General features: G+C 43.4%; 1 protein-coding gene across 1 annotated transcript in view; it reads left to right on the top strand.

Annotated features, from left to right (window-relative positions):
- Window positions 1-22,177, top strand: part of Slc25a13 (solute carrier family 25 member 13) — a 166,978-nt gene that overhangs the window by 100,894 nt on the left and 43,907 nt on the right. The window contains exons 10-13 of the mRNA XM_075953627.1: window positions 1,279-1,363; window positions 1,786-1,944; window positions 12,854-12,906; window positions 14,382-14,462. Of these exons, the coding sequence (XP_075809742.1) occupies window positions 1,279-1,363; window positions 1,786-1,944; window positions 12,854-12,906; window positions 14,382-14,462 (378 nt within the window). The remainder of the gene's footprint in view (window positions 1-1,278; window positions 1,364-1,785; window positions 1,945-12,853; window positions 12,907-14,381; window positions 14,463-22,177) is intronic.

Raw genomic sequence — 22,177 nt, 5'->3', positions numbered from 1 at the left:
CAGACAGAACACTCACGTACGTAAAGACGATGCCATGAAAGGTCAAAGGAACATGATAAATACTTGTCCACTCACCACGCTCTTTTCTACTTGTTTTCTTTCATTTTAAAACTTTATTAACTTATTGTTATGTGTATGGGTGTTCCGCCTCCATCACCTTTGTGCACCACACGTGGATCTGGTGTCAGCATCAGATCCTAAGGCTGGAGTCACCGACAGTTGTGAGCTACCAACTGGGTGCTGGGAATTGAACCTGGGTCCTCTGGAAGAGCAACCTGTGCTCTTAACCATGGAACCATCTCTCCAGCTCCTTATGTTTTCTTTATAAAATAAGAGTCTTGTGAAATTTTGTTTTTTTAACCAACATCAAATCTTCTTTGGAGATAACCATTTTAAATGATGTACTTTTCAACATCAAGTCTTCTTTGGAGATAACCATTTTAAATGATGTACTTTTGTTTTAAGAGTGATTGTTATTTTATTTATTTTTGAGACAGTGTCTCGCTATGTGGTCCTGGTTTGCTTGCACTTTGCTGTGCATGTCAGGCTGGCCCCGAACTTGCAGAGGTCAGCCTCACCTTCCCAGTCCCGAGGATGAAAGGTGTGTGCCTCCGTGCCCGCCAGTACAGGATTTTAAACCTCTATTGTTGGCCATTCAGTGTATTTCCAGATAGTTTGCTCTTGGGGTCCACAATCTTTGTTCCCTGTCTTTTCATTGCTGTTTCTTGCCTAAAGTAAGAATTGCAGCATCAGAGATTGTATTCTTTAAGTGTTTGGATGTGTGTTACTAAATTTTCCAAAACTTGTACTTAGTTTAACAATGAGTTTAAGAATAACTTTTTATCAGTTCTTACTAGTCTCAGTATTACCATTTAAAACCTACACAAAATTCAAATAAAAAGCCCAGGCAATTAGATTAATCAAGAATGATGTCTCCTTGGCGTTTTTACATTGACATGTCTATGAACACAAATGGGGGCTGAGCATTTGAAACTGGGTTCATAATGTTATTTTTTTTCATAATGTTATCTTTTATGTCATATTTTATGTCCCAATTTAATTTCAGTCATGCTTAGTGGCCAAACACCTATTAATAATAAGTACTTGATGGCTTCAGATCTCATTTTTCTCTTTGTATTTTACTTGTGTTAGATTTATAACCCAGTCGGCGATACAATCAATAACCGTACCTCTTTCTGTCCTCTTTCCGTCCTCGGCTTGCCTGCTTCTGGCTTCCTGTTTGCTGGCTGCTTCTGGCTGCGCTGGTGTGCGAAGCAGAAGGCCTCGGGTGATGCGGCTCGGCCTTTTCTTCTCCAGCTCGCAGAGTCAGCCTACAGGTTTGGTCTGGGTTCTATCGCTGGAGGTCAGTCATGATGAATGTTAAATTGTCACCTCTGTGTCATCCTCCGGTCTTTCCTTCCGTTTCCCACCTTGCTGCTCTCAGAGTCATTCCCCAAGTCAGTTACCAAGCTGTGCATCTATCTATAGGAGGGCCAGAGCAGGGGGACTTTCCCGACTCTTGGACATGAACGGCGTCCTACAAGGGATAGCCCTTTTCTGAGGTTAGATTTCACTGATATGCTTTTAATTAAATCTCTAGTGACAGCTTTTTGTCAGGGATGTCATTTGAATAAAAATGTACAATTAAGAATATAGAAAGACCGTTCAGTAATTCTGCCCATTAAAAATTCTGTTTTCAAACCTTTCTCTAATTTTTAATCCTCCTATTTCTTTCCCCCAGCTCACTTTAATTCTGGCTGAGATAATGGTATTTCTTTATTTCAGCTGTTGGAGCCACCGCTGTGTATCCTATTGATCTTGTAAAGACTCGAATGCAGAACCAACGGTCCACTGGCTCCTTTGTGGGGGAGCTCATGTACAAGAACAGCTTCGACTGTTTTAAGAAGGTGCTCCGCTATGAAGGCTTCTTTGGACTGTACAGAGGTCAGTATGGTCTGGAGTGGTGCGGTGCTCCCTTTGTGGAAGTGGAGTCCTAGCCAAGGTTTTTGCTTTCCCATCTCAGTGCCTGAAATGAATTAGAGGGACTGTGTTAAAATGGGAATCCAGCAGATTCTCAATTATCCATGCTAATGGGTGTAGGCTGTAGGCATCTAGGGCATGGCTAATCAAAACAGCCCATAGTCTGAAAACCATTTATATTGCTCTGTTGTGTGTTTTATTTCTTAAAATAATAAATTATTTTTATGAATATTCTTAGTGAGTTTTTGAAAGCCTTATTGTTTGTGTTTTTGAAATATTCCACTTACCATCTATCAGGGAAATGTATCCCTGGAACGGGACACGACTTGCTTGAGATTTGTGAATCTCCTGGAATGTCCAGTGGTCCCCACTGCATGGTGTACCTTTCCATGGATTCGGTTATTCATGGTCAACCGTATTCTAAAAATACAGACTAGAAAATTCCAGAAATAAGCAACCCGCAAATTTGTAAATAGTGCAATTGTCCGACGAGCTTGATGGAACTAACTTGTGTTTCTGCACCCAAATGCAACCATTGACTCTCCTGACATCTTCAGATCAGTAGCATCTTAACGTTACACCACGGAACCATCCCCTGCTTTTTCTCACATCACCAAGGTGATATACCAGCTTGTATCATCACAGGAAGAGTGAGAGCAATACACTGAGACTCTGAGAGAGACCAGAGGTTTACGGACCTTCTTTTCTATTAGGCTTGGCCTAGGAGACATGCCCTTATTCCACAGCTTCCTGTCTCTGCTTGCCTTTTGCAAAGAGCATATAAGTACATTTTCATAAGTTACAGGGCAGAATTGTGAGGTGGTTCATGTCGGACCACTCCAGCTCTTCCCTGGTCTTGAAGAAGCAAATTTTGCCCTTTACTCCGCTGAGGCCTGATGGATGAAAGTGACAGCCATGAGAGACCTCTAGGCCTCTTCCGCCATCTGCTGACTTTAGTCTCCAAAGCCCAGTTAATGAACAAAAACCCTGTCACCTTAGAAGCTGGGCGGCTTCTATTCTGCAGGTGCTATTGTATAGGTAGATAACCCCCATCAAAGGCCTTTTGATCTTTTCTCTCCCTTCTTTCCCTTGCCCCCTGCCTCCTATTACAATTTGGAAGGTCTTTGACCCCAGATGATTAATGATGACCCCTGTAGGGTCACCACCTTCCATTTGAAATGCTTTTCCTCTTGGTGACAACAACCTTTCAAATAAAATGGCTTCCCCATTAGTACAAGGTTAATGTCACAGTTGGTGCTTTACAGTAACTCAGGCAAAAATGTCCACCTTATCTGCATCTATCCTGTTGTTTTTTTTTTCTGTTTGGGTTGTTTGTTTTGCTTGTTTTGTTTTTACAGGAAAATGTTGTGCCCAGATGTCCAAGTCTTGATGTGTCTTCACTGAATGCTTTTGTGGGTAGTGAAATGAATGGTAGAGGAGCCTTTCCGTTGTGAGAACCCTCCCAACACAGTGACTCTTTCAGTTTGCTTGTGTTGACTTTTAACTCTCAGTCCCTTTTCTCTCCTCTGTGACTACACCTGGCCAATCCTGATCCTTGGTTCTTTCTGGTTCTTTCTCTGGCTGACCTCACCTTTTGATCCCATGGACTCATGGGCTGTGCAAAACAGTTCATCCCTCTTGAGGATGGAGCTGTGGGCATGTGGAGAAGACATGCTGTGTTATCTTCCGGACGGGAGAGCGAGCTGGCATAGAGAGTGGAGGCTCGTTCTAGGCGCCAGAGACAGCTTCATAAATAGCCATTTATCTAACCTGCTTTGAGGCATGACCCTCAGGGCAGGGACTGAATCTGTTTGTCAGGATAAGTAGAATGTGATGTAAGATTGACATTAGGCATCACCTATGTTCTTTTCTCTCTTGAGTGTTTTTCTTTGCTAGAGGATGGATTTTAAACAAAAAGTTGACTGTAAAACTCTTTAGTTTACACTTTGCAGTTCAGTTTGAACTTTAATTTGAATCTTGAGCAAAGAGATGATAGATAGTCACAGTTAAAAACAATCATGCCCTGATAATGATGTATTCTTTTTCTGGACTGCTGAGGGACCGGTGCTTTTGAGCACATTGTACACAATCGTTGTGTGTTTGTAAGTGTGTGTCATTGGGCCAGAGACCAAATGAAACGGCAGGTAACCCCTGGGAAATAGTCACTATTAAAAATAAGAATAATAGAAATAAAGACACGTATTTCTGAGATAGTCTTTAGGTAATAAAATCATTATACAAAATTTCCCCATGTGATTCTCTGTATGTTTCACCTTAAATGTAACATAGTTGTTTTTTGAAGTTGGAGGAAAATGGTCGGATTTAAAGTTGGAGAACATAAAGTTGCCGCTGTTAATAGTGTGTACTGGCAGTAGTTGAAACATTGCAAAATATCACTAATTTATAGATGAGCTATGGAACGTTAGGCATTTTCTCACATTTTAGAATTTGCATGAGATAGAACTTTTCTCCATCATAACATGTATCCTAAATAAGATAATTTGAGAATTTGGTACAAATGAGGTCTCTCTCCTATTTGAAATTACCACTGCATGTGCTTTCCCAACACTGCACTGGCAAACCACTGTGGGAGAAGGTACTTCTACATCGTGTGTTTTTATTCCAAGGGTAATAGCTGCCCCCCACACTGCCTTTTCTGCTAAGGACAGGATCTCTGGAAGCTGCTTTTGCATTTAAAAGCAGTTCCCTACGGAACCAGAGTGAAGGTTACCATCAGAGAATTCTGACGGTGCTTAGGGCAATTATCAGAACACACGTCTGGATCCCTACCCCTGGTCACATGGAAGACTGATGGAAATCTTAGGAACTCTGTGACTCTGGTTCAAACTCCTCTGTAATGCAAGTGACTTTGTTTACAGGGAATGACATCTCAGGTATTTTTATAAATTTTGAACATCTAAACTAAGTAGACAACCCAAGATTCCCTGAAGTCACTTGTAAAAATCCTCTCAGGTCTCCAGCCTGATTTAATTCCCTCAAAGGAATTTGAGACTTTGATGAATTCCCTGACAGTTCTTTTGGTTTGATGAACTGCTTGAGTTCAGTCATTGGCCCGCCATAGTCTGAGCTGGTCTAAGAGAAACAATTGCTGGGCAGTCATCCATAATCAATTGTTCTTTATGTTCCAGACATAACTAGTTGCTGCTTTTGAACTTCTAGTACCCTCCCGCCTCTCCCGTGCCCAAGTGGTAAGATGAGGAACCTCCAACACTGGGAGATGTTTTGTGAGGACGACTCTGGGGACAGGAAATATACCCAAGAGAAAGCAGAGTCCATCAGAGACACTTCTTATAGGATTTCTGTTTTTGTTGTTGGGAGAACCCTAAAGTTCATTTTTTGAAATAAAAATATAAGAAAAAATTCCAGAAAAGCATATTAGATCATTTTATGAGCCATACCTTAATTTAGATACATATTTATTGTCAAATAAATAATAAAACAAACATCAGTCCTCACAAATATAAAATATTATTCCAATTAGCCCATTGATTCAGGTGCACAAAATTTTAGAACTCTCTGTTTCAAGTTGTTTTTGTGATTCAAGGCAATCATGCGCCATCCTGGCATGTTCTCAAGGTGACATCTAGAGGATGTTGTGATATTTCAGGAAGTCATTGATCAGAGTATATTCTTGAAAAAAGTTGGTGGGCAGCTAGTTTAAACCAAGTCTCTTGTTTGATGGTAGTATAGTTGAGAGAAGCTAAATTCAGTGGGCTTCCTATGAGAAACTTTCTTCATATTTAGCTCTTGTGGATAAAAATAGACCTAAAAATCTTAGCACTGAAACAAAACCATTGAGGTTTCGATCACTCGTATCAGCATCTCTTAATAACCCATGCTCCTTTGAAGAGACCACAGTTCTTCCTGAACTGCCTTGAGTCACGGGTCCACTCTGGCCCAGGAGAATGGGCTGCTCTAAGTCCAGTTTCCGTGCCCTGTTTCTTCACTCTTTCACTTATGATGTTAAATTAGAGGCAGGCATCAAAAGAAACCAGGAGTGAGCAGAAGACTTGGACACTCTTGGTTGAGTGTCCACTAGCAGACATTAAGGTGACACACATGGACCCCGGGTGGCTCAGAGGTGCTTTGGTGCTCAAGAAGGCCACAGAGGAGAAACGGTGAGCGTAGCCAGTTCAGGAGGGTGATAGGTTTCGGGATTTTGTGCAACCTGGAGGAGAGATTAATGGCAAATCTGTTTCAGACTTCTGGAACAGAGGTATTTGAGTGGCTGCTGTCCTTGACCAGAGTGAGACAGACTAAACTTTCTAGTCCAGATGCTAGATGACTGCATTTGGAAGCTCCCATGCACGCACACATAGGACTGAAGGGAGACTTTCTGGAAAACCCCAAAATAGCAACAAAGACCTGCTTCTTTTTCTAAACCTTTATTGATATAATTCATTTTTAGGTTTTAATACCTAGACACCCAAAAGCATCCTGAAGCATACCATAGACTGTGGTCAAAAATTCTAGTAAAGCATGGAACTCAGTAAACAAGACTTGAAAGCCCAGTTGCCCCCACCCCAAACTGCCCCATAATCTATCCACCACAGAGCAGCAGTTCTGAGAGCCTTTGGAGAACTGGACTGTGGGGAGACTTTGAAACTGGATAGTGTGTTTGGGAAGGTGGAGGAGTCTCCTGCCTGAGGCAATGTGAGTGGAAACTGAGAGGCTGTGCTAGGAGGAGGAGGAGGAATGCCTGCAAGAGAGTGGAGAGACAGGAATGAGAGTAAAAACTGTAAGGTGTGCTGCATGGAGCCCCGATCACTCCAGAGTGAGGGTTCATCTGATGTAGAAAGGGAGGGGGCTCTCTGGGGCCATCGGGACAAGCTTACTGGCCTACACAATGAGGTCAGGAGGGTAAAACAACACAAGAGGATTGCCACTGAGTCAATGTGTGCAGGCTATGGCTTCAGGGAGTAGGAGAGTTCTGGGCATTCATTTTCCCTACCGAATTCCACCCGGCGTGCCTTCCACCTCATTGTGTGTAGGCTACACCATCTTTCTCGGGGCTGGCCGCTCCTGAGCTGGCCTTTGTTTGAACTAACACGGCTTCACTTGCTGCCTTAGGTTTTGAGTTTCTTTCCTGTAAGAGGCCCTGTTGCCTTTATAGACCTGCTTGGCTTATGTGGCGTGGTTAGGACAGCAGTTACACTGGCCACAGTGTGCGTGGATTTCTGATCTCTGTCTTTTCCAGAGAGCCTGGCATTCATGACGAACTGCCAGATAGAAGATGTGGTGTCACCCACCCCGGCTTTGTTATAGGTATAGTATGAGCGATATGTTCCCTAGAGAGAATAGCTAAACATTTTGGAAAACCTAGGGCCTGCTGTGAGAGTTGGCACTGAACACGAACATAACCATGCGAGTATTTCTGCCGTCACTGAATAGCTTGGGAGCCATGGAACAAGATGCTGAGCCACTCCATGGAGTCTCGTTCCCGTGAAGAAGAGGGAGGTAGCATAAATGCTTAGTGTTGCTATGGTGACGACGACGACGACGATGATGATGATGATGATGATGATGATAAATCCACCTCTGAAGCCTTGACTGTGTGCTTGGCTCTGATCTGAAGATTTGTAGCAACTCATTTGATCTTGACTGGCCTAAGAAGATGGGGCCATGATTTTGCCCATTGGTGAAAGAGTGAAAACTCAGGTACCAAGAGATAACTTCAATAAAGCAGTTGGAAGTTCAACCTTGCAGCGGGACCTCAGACCATGCCTTCATCCCTCTCTCTGCCACCCAGGAGACAATACACTATAACCAGTTGTTTACCAGCAGAAGTTGAGACGTGTTTAAATATTTAAACATAAATAAACAACAATTGAAGATGTGATTTATTTCTGTGCTATTTTTTAGGCGGGGCCCTGGACTCAGTCCCAGAGCCCCGATGAAGGAGGTCTCTTCCAAGGCTAGGCGTGATGTCATGGGGATAGCATTGATAGTACCACACCTTACCTACTCCTGAATCAGCAGTCTTATTTATTCAGCCAGAGTTGCCTCCTAGGAATAAGGAGCAGTGCAATGCTGCAGCTTGACGAGGTACAAAGAAGCATGCAGTTTTGAGTATGTAAAATAGATGAGTGTCTTGTGCCTTGTATATGTCTGTTCTTCAGATTATCAAAACAAAGAGTAGACAATCATCGGCATTTTTGTTTTAACAGTGGGGAATGCAGAATTTGAGGTCAAATGATGGAAAGGTCTCTCAACCAGAAAGAGGTCCAAACCTGGAATTGTAACCCAGACCTGTCCACCTCCGAAGCTTATGCCTTGCCATTCAACTGCTGCCAACTGTGGGGAATAAACAGGCTTTCACTGGGCCTGGCTTGTTAATGAGCTTTTCCCCAGCCTTTGCCAACTCTGAAATTCTAGAATTACATAATATTTATGAAGTTTTTATGAAGAGTCCTTTGGTATGGAACAGTGTAGTAGGCCTCTGGTTGTGCACATGGCTCACCGGAATCTCCTTTAGGAATGCTGTGTGAGCTCGGGCTCCTGGTGCGGGCCCCGTGCCCACACCTCCAGCTCAGTTCTCACTGACTGCTCAAAGGGAGAAGAAACGGCATGATTTATATTTTCAACCCGTGAAATCTGAAGAGAAAATACTGCATTAATTCTGTGCCCTGTAAATCTTTTCTCGCATTAGCAGCCTTCTATTAAAATGTGCCAAGGAAGAATTGCCATGTGTGCCGATGGAGCTGAACTAAAAAGGGAAGATTAGAACAGAAACCGCACTAATAAATTTCATCTGAGGCCGCTGGAAAATGGACTGCTGTTTTGACAAGTTAGAAACAACACACACACATCCCGTTTCTGTTTGGAATGGTTAAAATGAATTTCTGGGGACCACCAGGAACATCTTATATTAGAAACCTGACCTTTCTGCTGAGTGGCCCAGATGTCAAACACATATGTTCTTGAGCTGTGAGTGCTATGGTAAGAGGTGCGGTAACTGGACTGGTAGCTGCAGGCTTACTAAGCCGTGTTACCCTCCTTCCTCTGAGGACCACAGCTAGGAAGAGCTACAGCAGTTCTCACCTCTGCTTTTCAGTGTCTGGTACTTTATGACGTCCTCAGGAGATCTCGGCCATCTGTAGCCTTGTAGTATCCCCTGCACTCACCTGGGGCTTCCTTTGGAGCCACAGTAGAGGAAGAACAAGAATGTCTCTTTCCTACTTCCTTGCTGAGTGCCAGGACCTGGCCCAGGTTTTAGGAATGCCTGCATAGCTTGGTTTTATTCTTTTCAGGAGGTCTTCATTTAATTTGAGGAAACTTGTGGTCTCTGATTATATTACTTTTCTCTGGCCTTTACAGATGGCCTCCAACTGCTTCTAGAACTTCTTGCTTCTTAAACTTTGCTGCAAATATAGCAGCTAAGTGACCCACAGCTTCTTGAGAGTCAGCCTCTTTTTCTTTTTCTTTTTTTTTTTGTCTAATGGTTTAACTGATGATGATGCTATAGTGGTGGTGTTGTCGTGTGAATTCAGTGTCTTAATAATGTACATAAAAACCAGATGAAATACCTGGTGTGCAGTAAGTGCTCCTTATGAAGCTATTATTGTTAGATCTGTGGCTCAACCACAGGCTCTGTTCGACTCGTCATCCTGAGATGCTGGTAATCTTTCACACATCGATCTTGTCTTCCGTTCTGCCTTCATCTCTTCTCCAGGGAGCTCTGTAGTCATGGTTCCAGGCTGAAGTGATTGTGTGTAGCTCTGTAGTCATGGTTCCAGGCTGTAGTTATTGCGTGTAGCTCTGTAGTCATTTGGGTCTAGTATGGGTTTTATTAGTCATTTAAAAGACTTACAGGATAGTTTGTAGGCAAGAGATCATTTTAATCTCAGTGTATTCAGGTTTACATTATGATTTAATTATGAGAAAAATACATGTAGCGAATAAATACTTCTGTGTATCGGGGGTTTGGCTTGAATGCAGAAAGAAAAATCAAGATTTCACATAGTAAGAACTGGAGTAAGTAACATTTGCCCACATTTTCTTTGGAGAAATTAATATATCACTGGGTGATAACAGAGCCTTTTTTCAAATTGCAAGTCGCCTCTTTAGAGGATAATAAGCAAGTACATTGTAGGTCAGTGTTTGTGAGAGACCCGCCCTGAGGCTCCTTCAGCTCCTGAGCCCTATTCAGCTCACCTAGAGTACAGAGGGTACAGCATCCCTCAAGCTAGCAAAGGTGGGGGAGGGAGGCTTTTAGTAAGAGTGCACATGAGAGCAAGTAAAGACAGTAGCTCGCTCGTGGAGATTAAGGGCAGCAGCTACCCTGGAGCCTCCCTGGCTCTATGGATACAGAAAACAACCAGTCCATCTCCAGGCTCTGCCTTTTTTGGACTGTGTTTTCTTCTTTGGCATTCCCATACTTTGTACCCCATACTCTCTTTACTCCACCAGCCCAGCTGCTTTGCTCATTTGCGGTTTCTGTCTCCCTGTGACCTTAGTGCATCCCCAGCATCCAAATGGCCATTTCCCCTGCACCCTCTGAGGCATCTTTTCATTTTTCTGCCTCATGTGCAGATGGGAATGCATTGCCTCAGTTATGCTTCAGAGAGGGCTTCTTGATGGGCCACCTCCATTTTATAGAGTTCAGGTTGCTCAGTCCCTGGCTGCTTGGCTCCTAGTAGTCTGTGTATTATCCAATTAACAGAAACCCCAGGATTCAGTAAGATCCCAAAATGCAGCCATGTAGAAGGGTATTACAAACTCAAAGGCCTTCAGGACCCCCTTCCGCACACTCAAAAGCTGTGTCAGAATAGCGGAGGCTGAGTAGAAAATACGTATTAACCATGTGACAGTTGAATGTTGCCTATGGTAAAATCTCTTGAAAGGAAAGAACTTAGATTTTAATCATTTCATCATTTACCAAACTCATTACCTAACCTCCGAAAACCTTAGTTTCCTCTCTCTAGGGTGGTTATGAGGACTAAACGGGTTAACAGAGGCCTCAAATAGTACCTGGCACATAGTAAGCATCATATGGGTGTGTCTTAAATGTTCACTAGTGTCCGAATTCTCATTATCATGGGGATTTGCACAGGGAAATGGACTTTCTTTTCTCATCTTCTTCCTCAAACACGAAGCTGCTTCAGTCTGTTTAGTTCCCATTCCCCCCTTTTATATTTCCACGAGCAAAACAGGAAAAGTTTTCTCTATTGTGAAGATACCAACAGGACAGTGAAAATGAAAGCCAACACCAGGCCGTGTCTGTTGATGTCTGCCTTAGGGTAGACCTTGGCAGATTTGTTCGCCTAGATTCTGTCCAAAGAAAAGAGCGTCACCTGTCTTAAACATCAGAAAGAGGCCCAAGGCTGTCAGGTCCGTCGTTCTTTCTTGGCAAAGAGCTCGGGTAGATTGTGCCAGAAAGCTGCTGCTGCTCGATCAAGCACATGTACCGATTTGGAAACTACAGGCTGCAAGCTCTGGCCTCCGGCTGCATTTTAAAAACACGTCCCTGCAGAAGGGGCTGCAAGTGGGACTCGTGTATGTGAGCTGAAGTTGGACTTTGGACTAAGGTGAAGACCATGAAGCCCTAGAAAGCAGAATGGTGCAGGCCCCTAGGTCTCCTAGGCGTGTTTCCAAGGGAAAGTTTGTCCTTGATTTATTTTACTTCTTTCTTTTCTTAGAAAGAACAAGTGAAAATAGCATGATTTCTTTTTTGGTTCAGATCCGCAGGGCTACACTGTTTTTATTTGACTGTTATATCAAAAGCCGTATCTCCTCAAACCGGGGATCCTGCTTGATTCAACTGAATGTGGCCCTAACAAATTCTTCATGTGTTACCCCAAACTTCTTGGGGCTTCCTAGGTGCTGCTCAGTTGTTCATGCCGGAGCAGCAGTAGTGTGTCCCATTGTTCTGTCCCCCGGTCTCCCTTCCTGAGACACACCTACATGCATGCATGTATGTACTTGTGTGGCACACACACACACACACACACACACACACACACACACACACTGTCCTGTTTCCACAAAGTGACTAGAGTTGATTTTTAAAAATATAAACTCATGCCAGTTGTAGTGACCTTTATTCTAAGCAGAGGCAGGCAGATCTCCATCAGTTCTAGGCCAGCCTGTTCTACAAATTGAGTTCCAACTCAGCCAGAGCTACATAGTGAAACCCTGTCTCCAAAAAGGACAAATAAATAAATAAACATAAAAAATAAAGGCAAGAAAAAGAAAGAATTACAATAGTATATCACTCCGATGCTTCAAACTTGCTGCGTGTTTTCTCATCTCACGGACAAGTGAGGCTGAGTCCCCTGCGCCATCTGGTATTACTCTCCCCTTATTTACTACTGTGAATGGACCCAGCCCACATTCTCCATCACTGTAGAGTACACAGGGCTTAGTCTCCTTTGTTTTCAGCGCCCCTTCCGTTCCCCACGTAGAAACTCATTTTCTCCAGTTATCAGGTCCCAGAAAGGCCTCTCCCTTCATAAAACCATTTCCTAATTTGGTGATGCTCATCACTGAGCCGTAGTTGTCCCATGACTGAATGACTGCACTGTGGGCCTTTAGGGGGGCAGGAGAAAGGTGTTTGGGGGAGGCACAGGGGCAGGAGCGAACTCTCCGAGATAATGAGGCTTCCTTTGCTACTGACACTGTTGACTTACCCAACGTGCAAATGCTCCAGAATGTGGAAGGGAATTTACTCGGGGCTGAGGTGGCTATTAGAAGTCGTTCTTAAATTCCATCACAAGTGTTCTCATTAAAGGTAATAGCAGAAAATTGCAGCAAAGATTGCCCCAGTTTTCAAGTGGTGATCCCCTCTGCAGAGCTGTTGATTTGTGTAGTTAATGCTAATTTATTTAATACACTTCTGCTTGTTGATTTTTAGGTTTGCTGCCACAGTTACTGGGAGTTGCCCCAGAGAAGGCCATAAAACTTACAGTAAGTCTTTGAATTGGGACTTCTTATTAAGAGACACAAACTCAACAGTCCACCAGGTATTCTTCTGTGATTCAGCAGGTCTGTGGTCCTTCACCCATGCTAATGAATTTGACGGTCAGAGCAGTCAGCACACATAACTTCTTGTTCTCTGTGGAACATGAAACATCCAGAAATGCTGTAGTGAGCTTGGAGATGATTGTAGGTGCTGCTGTCGTGGTCGTCATCATCCTCACAGCAGCACTGACGTTCCCACAGTACCTGACATATTAGGCCTTTGACACATATCATCTTACCCTTTCAGTTTACAGTGTGGTGTGCAGGGTATGGCGCGGAAGGCCAACAGGGTTCAAACCACCTACCTGTGCTCGGAGAACCAGGATGTTGAGTCAGGATCTCAAAGTTCTGAGTATGTCCTCTTGCACCTATACCCAATGCTTAGGGAATACATGTGTAGGGTGTCTTCTTGAACCTCATTTTTCTAGTTAAGTTTATCCCAGCTCACCTGCAGATGGTTGGTTCTCACTTGCAGTGTCTAGAGTGGGTAGATAATACATATACATCCCTAAGACCTCAGAGCCCGGGAATTAAGCTTTGGCCTTAGACCGGGCCTTATAGCCTTGGTCCCTGTAATACTTCTTGTGTCCTTTGATAACATAGCTAGACTGTGGCCCATATCTGCTCAGACTGTACAATTGTTGTTGCTTAAACTTGCTTATAGCACCTATCCTGAAATTATACTCACTTTTCCTGTGGGTGCCTGTGTGAAAGTGTGACAAGCGTGTGCAGGTGACCTCGGAAGGCAGGCGCAGGCACTGATTGGCTCACCCCAGAGCTGGAATTGCAGGAGGTCAGAAGCCACTTTACAATGCCGGGGATTGAACTTGGATCCTCAAAAAGAGCATAAGACACTGCAAACTGCCGAACCATCTCTCTAGCCCCCTGAGGAATGTTTACTGAACAGTTACTAACTTGAAAGAAAAGAAGACTAAGGAGCTTACATTGGTTTCAGTGAAGAGTAGTATTTTAAATTACATTAAGTCTTGTTAAAAGACTTAATACGACCTTTAATTATAACTTACAAGACAAGTTTTAAAATATAAAATATACAATTTATGTGTACTATCAATACGTCTCCCTTTTCATGCTACTATAACTGCAGGACATTTTAAAATTTTTGGCTTGTTAGGCTATTTTTCTTTGAATTTTTCTTTCTGTAATATATATGTGTACACAGACCCCACCTGATATTACAGATACACACACACACACACACACACACACACACACACACACACATATCTATCTGTAACTTGTTTCTATGACCTGTATGCTATTAAGAGTCTCTCTTAAACTATTTTAAGATCTGTTAATTCTTGCAATCAAGTGAGGAAAGAAATAACGTATATTGAGTGATGTATATTTATATGTTTAATGACTTATTTTTTCATCAGCTTCTATAACTGTCTCTCTTCCAGGTGAATGATTTTGTGAGAGATAAGTTCATGCACAAAGATGGCTCGGTCCCACTTTCGGCGGAGATTTTGGCTGGAGGCTGTGTAAGTAGCTTCTCTAGATTTCTACACAGGAAAGCTGTTCCTCCTATCTGTGTCACTGCCGTGAACAACACGTGTGTACTAAGGCTTCTCTTTGACCACAGATCCTGTCCAAGGCCAGAGTTTCCTGGGCAGGCTGCGGTTCCTGAGGTGAAGGGTAAACTGCCGATCTTTCTGCCTGTTCTTCATGCCTGTTAACGTTTCTTCCTGCTCTGGGTCAGTTCTGCTGTCAACCCCTTTGCCTCGGGAGTGTTTGGAAGGCCTCTGCGAGCCCTTTCTGATATTCCCTCCTAGCGTCCTGTCTGCTATGGCATCTCTGCTGGGACAAGTACTAAAGCTGGTGGCTTGCAGTCAGCTGCTCCAGATCCCTGCTTTGCTTTGTGTTGTTAATGGCCGCAAAGCTTCCAGTGCTTCTGAAAGAGTCTGGGATGCAGATGGCTGAGGTGTTCTGCCTTGTCAGAAATGTGTGGACTGATTGCTTTGAGTTATGGGTGAGCAACCGCAGCTTGTTCTAAAGCTCCGCAGAACATTGTCTCGCTGTGTCTCATGGACCAGTTTGTCCATGCGAATGCAAATACTTCAAGTAAATTAACTCTTGCACAAAGGCTGGAGCCATTTAAAGATAAGGTTCACTAAGTAAACACACTTTGATCACCCAGGCTATCCAATATTGGTATATTTCCCCTCTAACCTCATGTAACTTTCCATAGAAGAAAAGACGAGGTCACATTTTTCTTTTCTTTTTAAACTGGCCTGTTTGGCCAGGAAATAGACACAATTTTTTTTTCTCTTCTTGAAAAACCATTGAGTTTAGAAGTGGACACCTAATGATATGGACCCCTATGTGGGACCGACTCACTGTCCTAGCTCAGGCTGAGTGTAGACACCTGACGATATGGACCCCTGTATGGGACCAGCTCACCGTCCCAGCTCAGGCTGGATGTAGTCCATGCTCCTGGTAACTTTTAAGAGGGGATGGAATTTGGCTGCTGCCTGACGCTTTGTTTGATCACTGACCTGTCCGAAGTGGGCAGGTAGGGTCCCTCATTCTGTATCTTTAGGAGTATTTAGGATGGAAAAGAGGAACCATTAATGTTCTCAATGCAGAGGACTCACGCTATCGATAAAAGACTTGAGTTCAGAAGTGCTCCTTGTAAGTGCTCCTCATCCAAACCTGCCTGCCTGTGCCCTTTGAGCAGCGAAACGCTCTGATGTTTCATTAGTGTGTGTGCGTGCGCTTGTGTGTGTGCATGTGAGTGCATGCTTGTGTGTGTGTGTGTCTGTCAAAGTATATCGAGTGTGTGCTGCCCCAATGAGAGAGTTGGGTCTTCTGGGGCTGGAGTTTACAAACAGTTATGGGCTGCCTGAGGTGCTTGCTGGGAACTGAACTGGACCCTCTGGAAAAGCAGTGTGTACTCTTACGTGCTGAGCCATCTCTCCAGTTTGTTTTCTAACATTTAAATGCGTGCTTCCACAGGCTGGATCTAGCTCAGTCCTTCAGGATGTCGCTGTGAGTCTAAGGTACTGAATAGGTGTCTCTACAGGCTGAGTTTAGCCCAGTCCTTCAGCCTATTGGAAAGAGCCTTGACACAGCATGGTATTTTGATCAGGTAAAGGTGGAGGTTTCATTTTGTATTTTTTAAGTTCCATTTTTAAACTCCATAGATACCATGATATTAGAACTGTATATGAATTTAAAATGTAAAATTCATCTTATGACTCTCGTCAGGCAACCATCATGACTTGGAGCCTGGAGATGTTTTTTCCCCTAATGTAAGCATTTTACCTGCACATGCATTGGGGTGCCCAGGAGATCGACTGTGGCATGCACTGTCAAGGTGCCCTCTGTAGGTGGTCTTGTTTTCAAGTATGGTGGCCCGTTCCAAACGCAGAGCACACGCAGGCTGGCATCAGAAGTGGTGCCTAGCTATTGTAAAGAGACACAGCCCCCTTTCAAGCCTGATCTAAACACAGGCTTAAAACTGGAGCCACTTGAGCTTTACAGTGACTTAAAATATCTGTGAAATGAGTTTGCCACCCTTCCCGTCAAAGGCGGTCCTCTGAAATCCAAGTCTCTGTTCTGCGCCCCTCCCACACTAGCCACTGCTTTAGGAAGAATTTAAGTTCAGGTAGGCAGTTACATAGCTAGCAAAGAACTCAGGAGAGAGAAAAATGGATGGATCTCGCCTGCGTGCGGGCATGGGTGTGTGTGCACGCGCGCGCGTCTGTGCATGTGAAGTCGGCAGCACCTCTCGTAGGCCATTTTTACCTTTCAGCGCCTGTGTGTACTGGAGAAAGAATTGCGTTCTATGGCTTGCTCTGTGTAATTGAGAATACAAAGGGTTCTGTGACCTCGTGTCACGTGAGCAGTTGCTTGCTTTAGTTCAGCCAAGCATGGCTGAGCTTTGCCTTTTAAGTCCCTGGGAGCTCACCTTGCTTCCTTATTGCTGGGCTGACTTTTCACTGGCGTCAACCAAAGCTGTTCATTTCTTTGAACAAAGCCCTCTCTGTTTTACAATGTTTTTGACAACAACGGGGGAAAATATGCAGGGACCATTGGATCGTAACCTACATCACCACAGTGCTTGCCCAATCTCGTTTATTTATTCATTTTAGAAGAAAGCGGTAGCGGGTATGGAATGGGTCAGTCATTGGCTCTTCAAAGGAGTAAAACGTATCTTATTTCTTGCTATTTTCATAAAATAGTATTTTTAAATGAAGAAACTGAAAACACCTTTCTTCTGCTGACATACGTAAAAGGATGAAGCTGACTTAAAAAAAAAACTCTTATTTCTTACTGAGATTAGTTTTAGTTTAAAATCCTGGCTAAAATTTTTTATTTTTTTCAAACTTCTCTGAGAGTTTTCTTCCTCCCTTCCTTCCTTTCATAGATCCACACTGACTGGTAGTCATAATGTCACCAGAATTCAGACTCAACTAGATGCTAAGACTGGAGTTTTTTAAACAACTAATTCTGAAAGAAATCTTTGTGGTGGTGTTTTTCTCTGAGTGGATTTTCTGCTTTTTAAAATTATTCCTTGATGATGTAAGATTCTGAGAGAAGCTTGGGCCTCAGGCTCCCCTCACACAAAGATTATGTGCCTTCTCTTGCCATCCTTCCCTTTCTATAAAAAGACGTGGCTGAGAAGCTGGTAGTGACAGGTTATCAGAAATGTGGCCAAGGAGAGGACCACAGCTCAAGGAGGTCTCCAGTGACTCGAGCAAGAGAGCCATTACAACAAAGCCAGAGCTGGTAGGGTTAAAATTGTGGTGAGGGCTATGGCAGTCTGGGGTCTTCAGTTTTGATCCTTTACCTTATGAAATGCCTACCAGGCAAGGAAAGACAAATGGCGCTGTGATTGTCTTTAAGAAATAAAGAAATTATCTGACATGAAATCTAATATTCCCCAGAAAAACTGTATCAACAGAGCTGTACTTAGTAAAAAATTATTTCTATGTCAGTAGAAAATAAAATTCAGTAATAGCTTTTAGAAAGGCTATGGCCGTGTGGTAATACAGTCCCAGCGCTTTCCTGTTGTGCTGTGCTCATGTGCATGCAGACATGGATAAATCTGATGTTTCCTTTTCATGGGAAAAGCCACTGATAAGATCATACTGCTCGTTCTGAAAAGGACTGGTGAATATAGTATTAGGGGCTGGCGAAGTGGCTTGGTGAGTTAAACACTTGCCACACAAGCGTGCGGACCTGATCCCTGATCCCCAACACCATATAAAAGCCAAGTGGGAGTGGCGGTGTGCCTGTGATCTCAGCTTATTGGAGCAGAGATGGGAATTCCCCAAACAAGCAGGCTAGCCAGACTAGCCAAAATTAGCCAGAGACTCTGGCTCCATCTAAAGCGCAGCAAGACTGGGGAGGACACTAGACTTTGACGTTAGGCTTCCATATACATGTGTTCTTTGCAAAGTTTGCAAATCTCATTTTTAAGAATTACCAGAACTTTTCTTCTTTTGTGAGCATATATATTTTAGATTCCATAAAAGTGAATTTTTCCCTTTAGTTTTTTGGATAGAAACGAATGTAATCCCACTCAGTTTCCTCAGGGAAAAGGGGTGTACTGGAGTCTGACTGTGGCAGACTCTGACAGAGGACCTGGGCCACCTTGAGAGTTCTTGACATTCCTGGTCTTTTCTGCAGTACTGTCTGTGTGAGTTTTTGTCATGCAGCAGTGTGCCCACTCACAGTTTATGTCACATGGCCGTGTACCCACTGACGGTTTATATCACGTGGCCGTGTACCCACTGACGGTTTATTGCTGGCTCACATCTCAAAGGCTTTAGTCCCAGGCTATGACAAGACAGAGATTTGGCAGCAAGGCATGGTAGTCAAAGGATGCTAATCACCTCGTGGTAGACAGGAAGTAGACAAGAAGCAAAATGCTGGGGACAGATTATACCTTCAAAGGCATAGCCTTGGTAGCCTTTTTCTCAACTAAACTCAAGTCTTCCGGTAACACTATCAAACTAAGAATCTGTCATTCAATTAATCATGGTCTGGACACTTCCCCCAAAGTCTGCTGTTGGCAACTGAGCCTTGAAAACATGATTTTTGGGGAATGTTTCAGACTCAACCCAAAATGCTGGGTATGAAATCCAGCCTCTCACGCATGCTAGCCAAGCACCCAACCACCAAGCGACACCCTGAATTCTGATCTTCTTGCTAAGTCTGCTTGTCATTGGTAAAACTCAGTTGACTGTTCTTGTAGTGTATCCCAGCCTACACTGCATGCCAGTTCTGGTTCCAGGCTTGACTCCTGAGCACCTACTGAAGACTTCGTGGTTTCACACCATGACTTTTTATCGCCATTTCTCTAAAGTTCTCTGTGTTGACTAGGCTCAGCTGGGAGGTTCTCCTTCAGGATCTCCATATTGTTATGAAAGGCTGCTGGGGAGGAATCTTATAAAACCCTTCATGAAGTAGATACCAAGGCAGCGGCAGCTGTCAGTAGCTGAGGCTGCTGTCTGGATGTACTCCCCTTCTTCTCTCTGGAGCCTGAGCTTCGCAAACCATGGCAGCCTGATTCTCAAAGGGGACCTTGCTTAAGAATCTTCAGCAGGGCCCAGCCATGGTGTTGCATGCCTTTAATCCCAGCACTCAGGAGACAGAGACAGGTAGATGGATTTCTGTGAGTTCAAGTTCAGCCTGGTCTAAAAAGTGAGTTCTGGAACAGCCAAAGCTGTTACACAGAGAAACCCTGTCTCAAAAAAACAAATAGAGGGAAAAAAAGAGGAGGAAAAGAGAAAAAAGAAAGAAAATGAGAAAAAAGACCCCCCCCCAAAAAAAAACCCTCAAAGACAAAAAAAAGAAAAGAAAGAAAAATCTTTAGCAGAAACTGCAAGACATCTTTTGGACTATTTTTTTCCTGTTTTCTTTGGTTCAGACAAGTATGTTAGGGTAGCTCAGGTTCAGAAAGAGAAAAATTATCTCTCCAATACAGCACTGAGGCATACGGCGCTGACGGGTTGGGAGCATCCTCTTTGCCTCTGTGAGAAGGCTTTCAAGCAGCTCCAGTGTCTTCACTTCTTTTGCTGACTCTCTAATCCACTGGTCCCTTCCAGATTGCCGCTACTGACCAGGGAGGAGAAACTCCCTAAAGTAGTAATAACCAACGAGGGTTTACCTCGAGGGCATTGTGAACTAACACGCAAGGTTCTTGAAATGTGAGCGGTTCTGGAAACTGGGGGCTTTCTTCATCTTCTTCATGTGGCCAGCTGGCCGCTCTCCTAGTGACTTCTCAGCTCTCCATAGCTCTTTTGAGTTTGCTGTCAATGTCTCCTCCTCATGGTGTTTGCTGCTTCAGAATTCACTTCATGCTCTTGGTAGCCGCCTGGCCTCTCCCATTGACCTTTCACCCTCTCGAGGCCCTGTCCTAGACTCAGGTAATTAACTCTAGTTGCTCAGCTGTGCTCGACTGCTCAGTGACTCATTGAGGGAAGAAATTTGGTGGGTAGATTTTTATATACATTTCATTTATAAATCCCAATGACAGTGTTGACTTGTGACTCCTACCCAAATGTTATGAGAGACTGCCATCTTTTCAACCATCCAAGGACACCCCCAACCCCTTCTTGCACTGTTTAGTTTTTAGTTCTGAAGTCTATAAGTAAGCCCCAAGTAATGGTGTAGGTACTCTAACCCAAAGCCAGATGCCTTTTCCTGGACCTTGAAATCTCTTGAGATTTCAAACCCAGTCATTTCCAACCAGGGAAAAAATTTCCTCAAATAATGAACTCGCAGGCTCTGTAGTCAGAGTTAGGGAGGAGATAGCTTGTATACATTTAAATCCTATTTTTTTGTTTGATCAACCTCAATGCAGAGTTTTTCCTTCACTGTGTAAGTCAACATACTCAGCTTAGAAGAATCGGGTGATACAGCTGAGTCATTAGGCTCAGTTCTGTGATGCTGCTTTGATGCTCTGATATAACAGGTCAGGTACCAAGACGATGGATGCTATGGATAGAAGTTTTATTGTTTTCATGAGTGCTTGTGGATATATAATTTTTTGTGATTTCATGATAATTTAATGATTGTTTTTAAATTTTTGTTATTTTCATTTGAAATATTCCAGGGGAAATTTTTTTGCATAGCCTAAAAACTGTATCAGGTAGCTAAATATTTAGCTAGAAAGGGTTGGTGAGGAGGATAGTTATATATTCCATGTGCCATGGTTTATTAACTTCCAGACGGATGACCCATGGGTAGTGCTAACTCCAGGAAGAACGGGTAAAGGAGCTGATGGACTTTAGGGAGCTGCTGTAGCCACGCCCACGTATTGCCTTACCAAGGATATTCACAAAGAAATAATCCACGAGCACTGAGTAACTGAACCAGCCTTTGAAAAGTACCTGTTTATTTTACTTGACTCCATTTCGAAAAATAACAAACAACCCTGAAATACATACAGATCCCTAAGAACAGAATGAAGATAATGATGTGACAATTTGGTATAATTTATGGTGACTAATATTTTAAGTAAAAAAGAGTTTTACTGAATAGTTAACTTGTAAAATTGTCATGACAGAACCATGAAAGAATCATAAAGAGAGGATTTTAAAAGGGGCTGATGAACAGTCAAAAAATGCTAACCGTAGCAATATCCCAATTTGGAGAATTTTTGAGAAGCTGATGAAGCATCTCTGTTGAAGTTCACACTAGAAGGTTTCATGGGGATGGGACTAAGGCCTTGGTGTTGACTACATGCCTCCATGGGCTGTGTTGAGGGCTTTCTCCAGATGACTCTTACTTGGACTGAAAGCAAAAGTAAGAACAGTACGTGATGGTGATGAGGACTTTGTGATGCTCTGGATTCAGTCATTCTTTCTTCCTCCAGTTCATACACTAAGACTTAAGACCCAGTGTGCTGTTATGAACAGGGGTAGTGCCACTCTGACAAGTGGGTTAGGTCATGAACACACAGTGTCTTCCTTGCTTCGACATGTAATGACATAGCAGAAAAATGGTGTGTGTGTGTGTGTGTGTGTGTGTGTGTGTGTGTGTGTGTGTGTGTGAACTAGAAAGATACCCTGTGCTATGCTGGCACTTGACCGTGAGTGTCTAACCTCCAGAACCCTGAGAAAGCAGTTTGTGTTATTGTACGTGACTGTCCTGGTTTTCTGTCACTGTGATAAAGACCATGAGGAAAATCAACTTGAAGAAGAAAGGGTTTATTTCAGCTTACGTTTTATTGTCCTCCGTCAAG

This window comes from Microtus pennsylvanicus, chromosome 19 (genome assembly GCF_037038515.1).
Source record: "Microtus pennsylvanicus isolate mMicPen1 chromosome 19, mMicPen1.hap1, whole genome shotgun sequence".
Lineage (NCBI taxonomy): Eukaryota > Metazoa > Chordata > Mammalia > Rodentia > Cricetidae > Microtus > Microtus pennsylvanicus.
The sequence above is the reverse complement of the archived record's forward strand: the minus strand, read 5'-3'. Positions and strand labels throughout refer to the sequence as shown.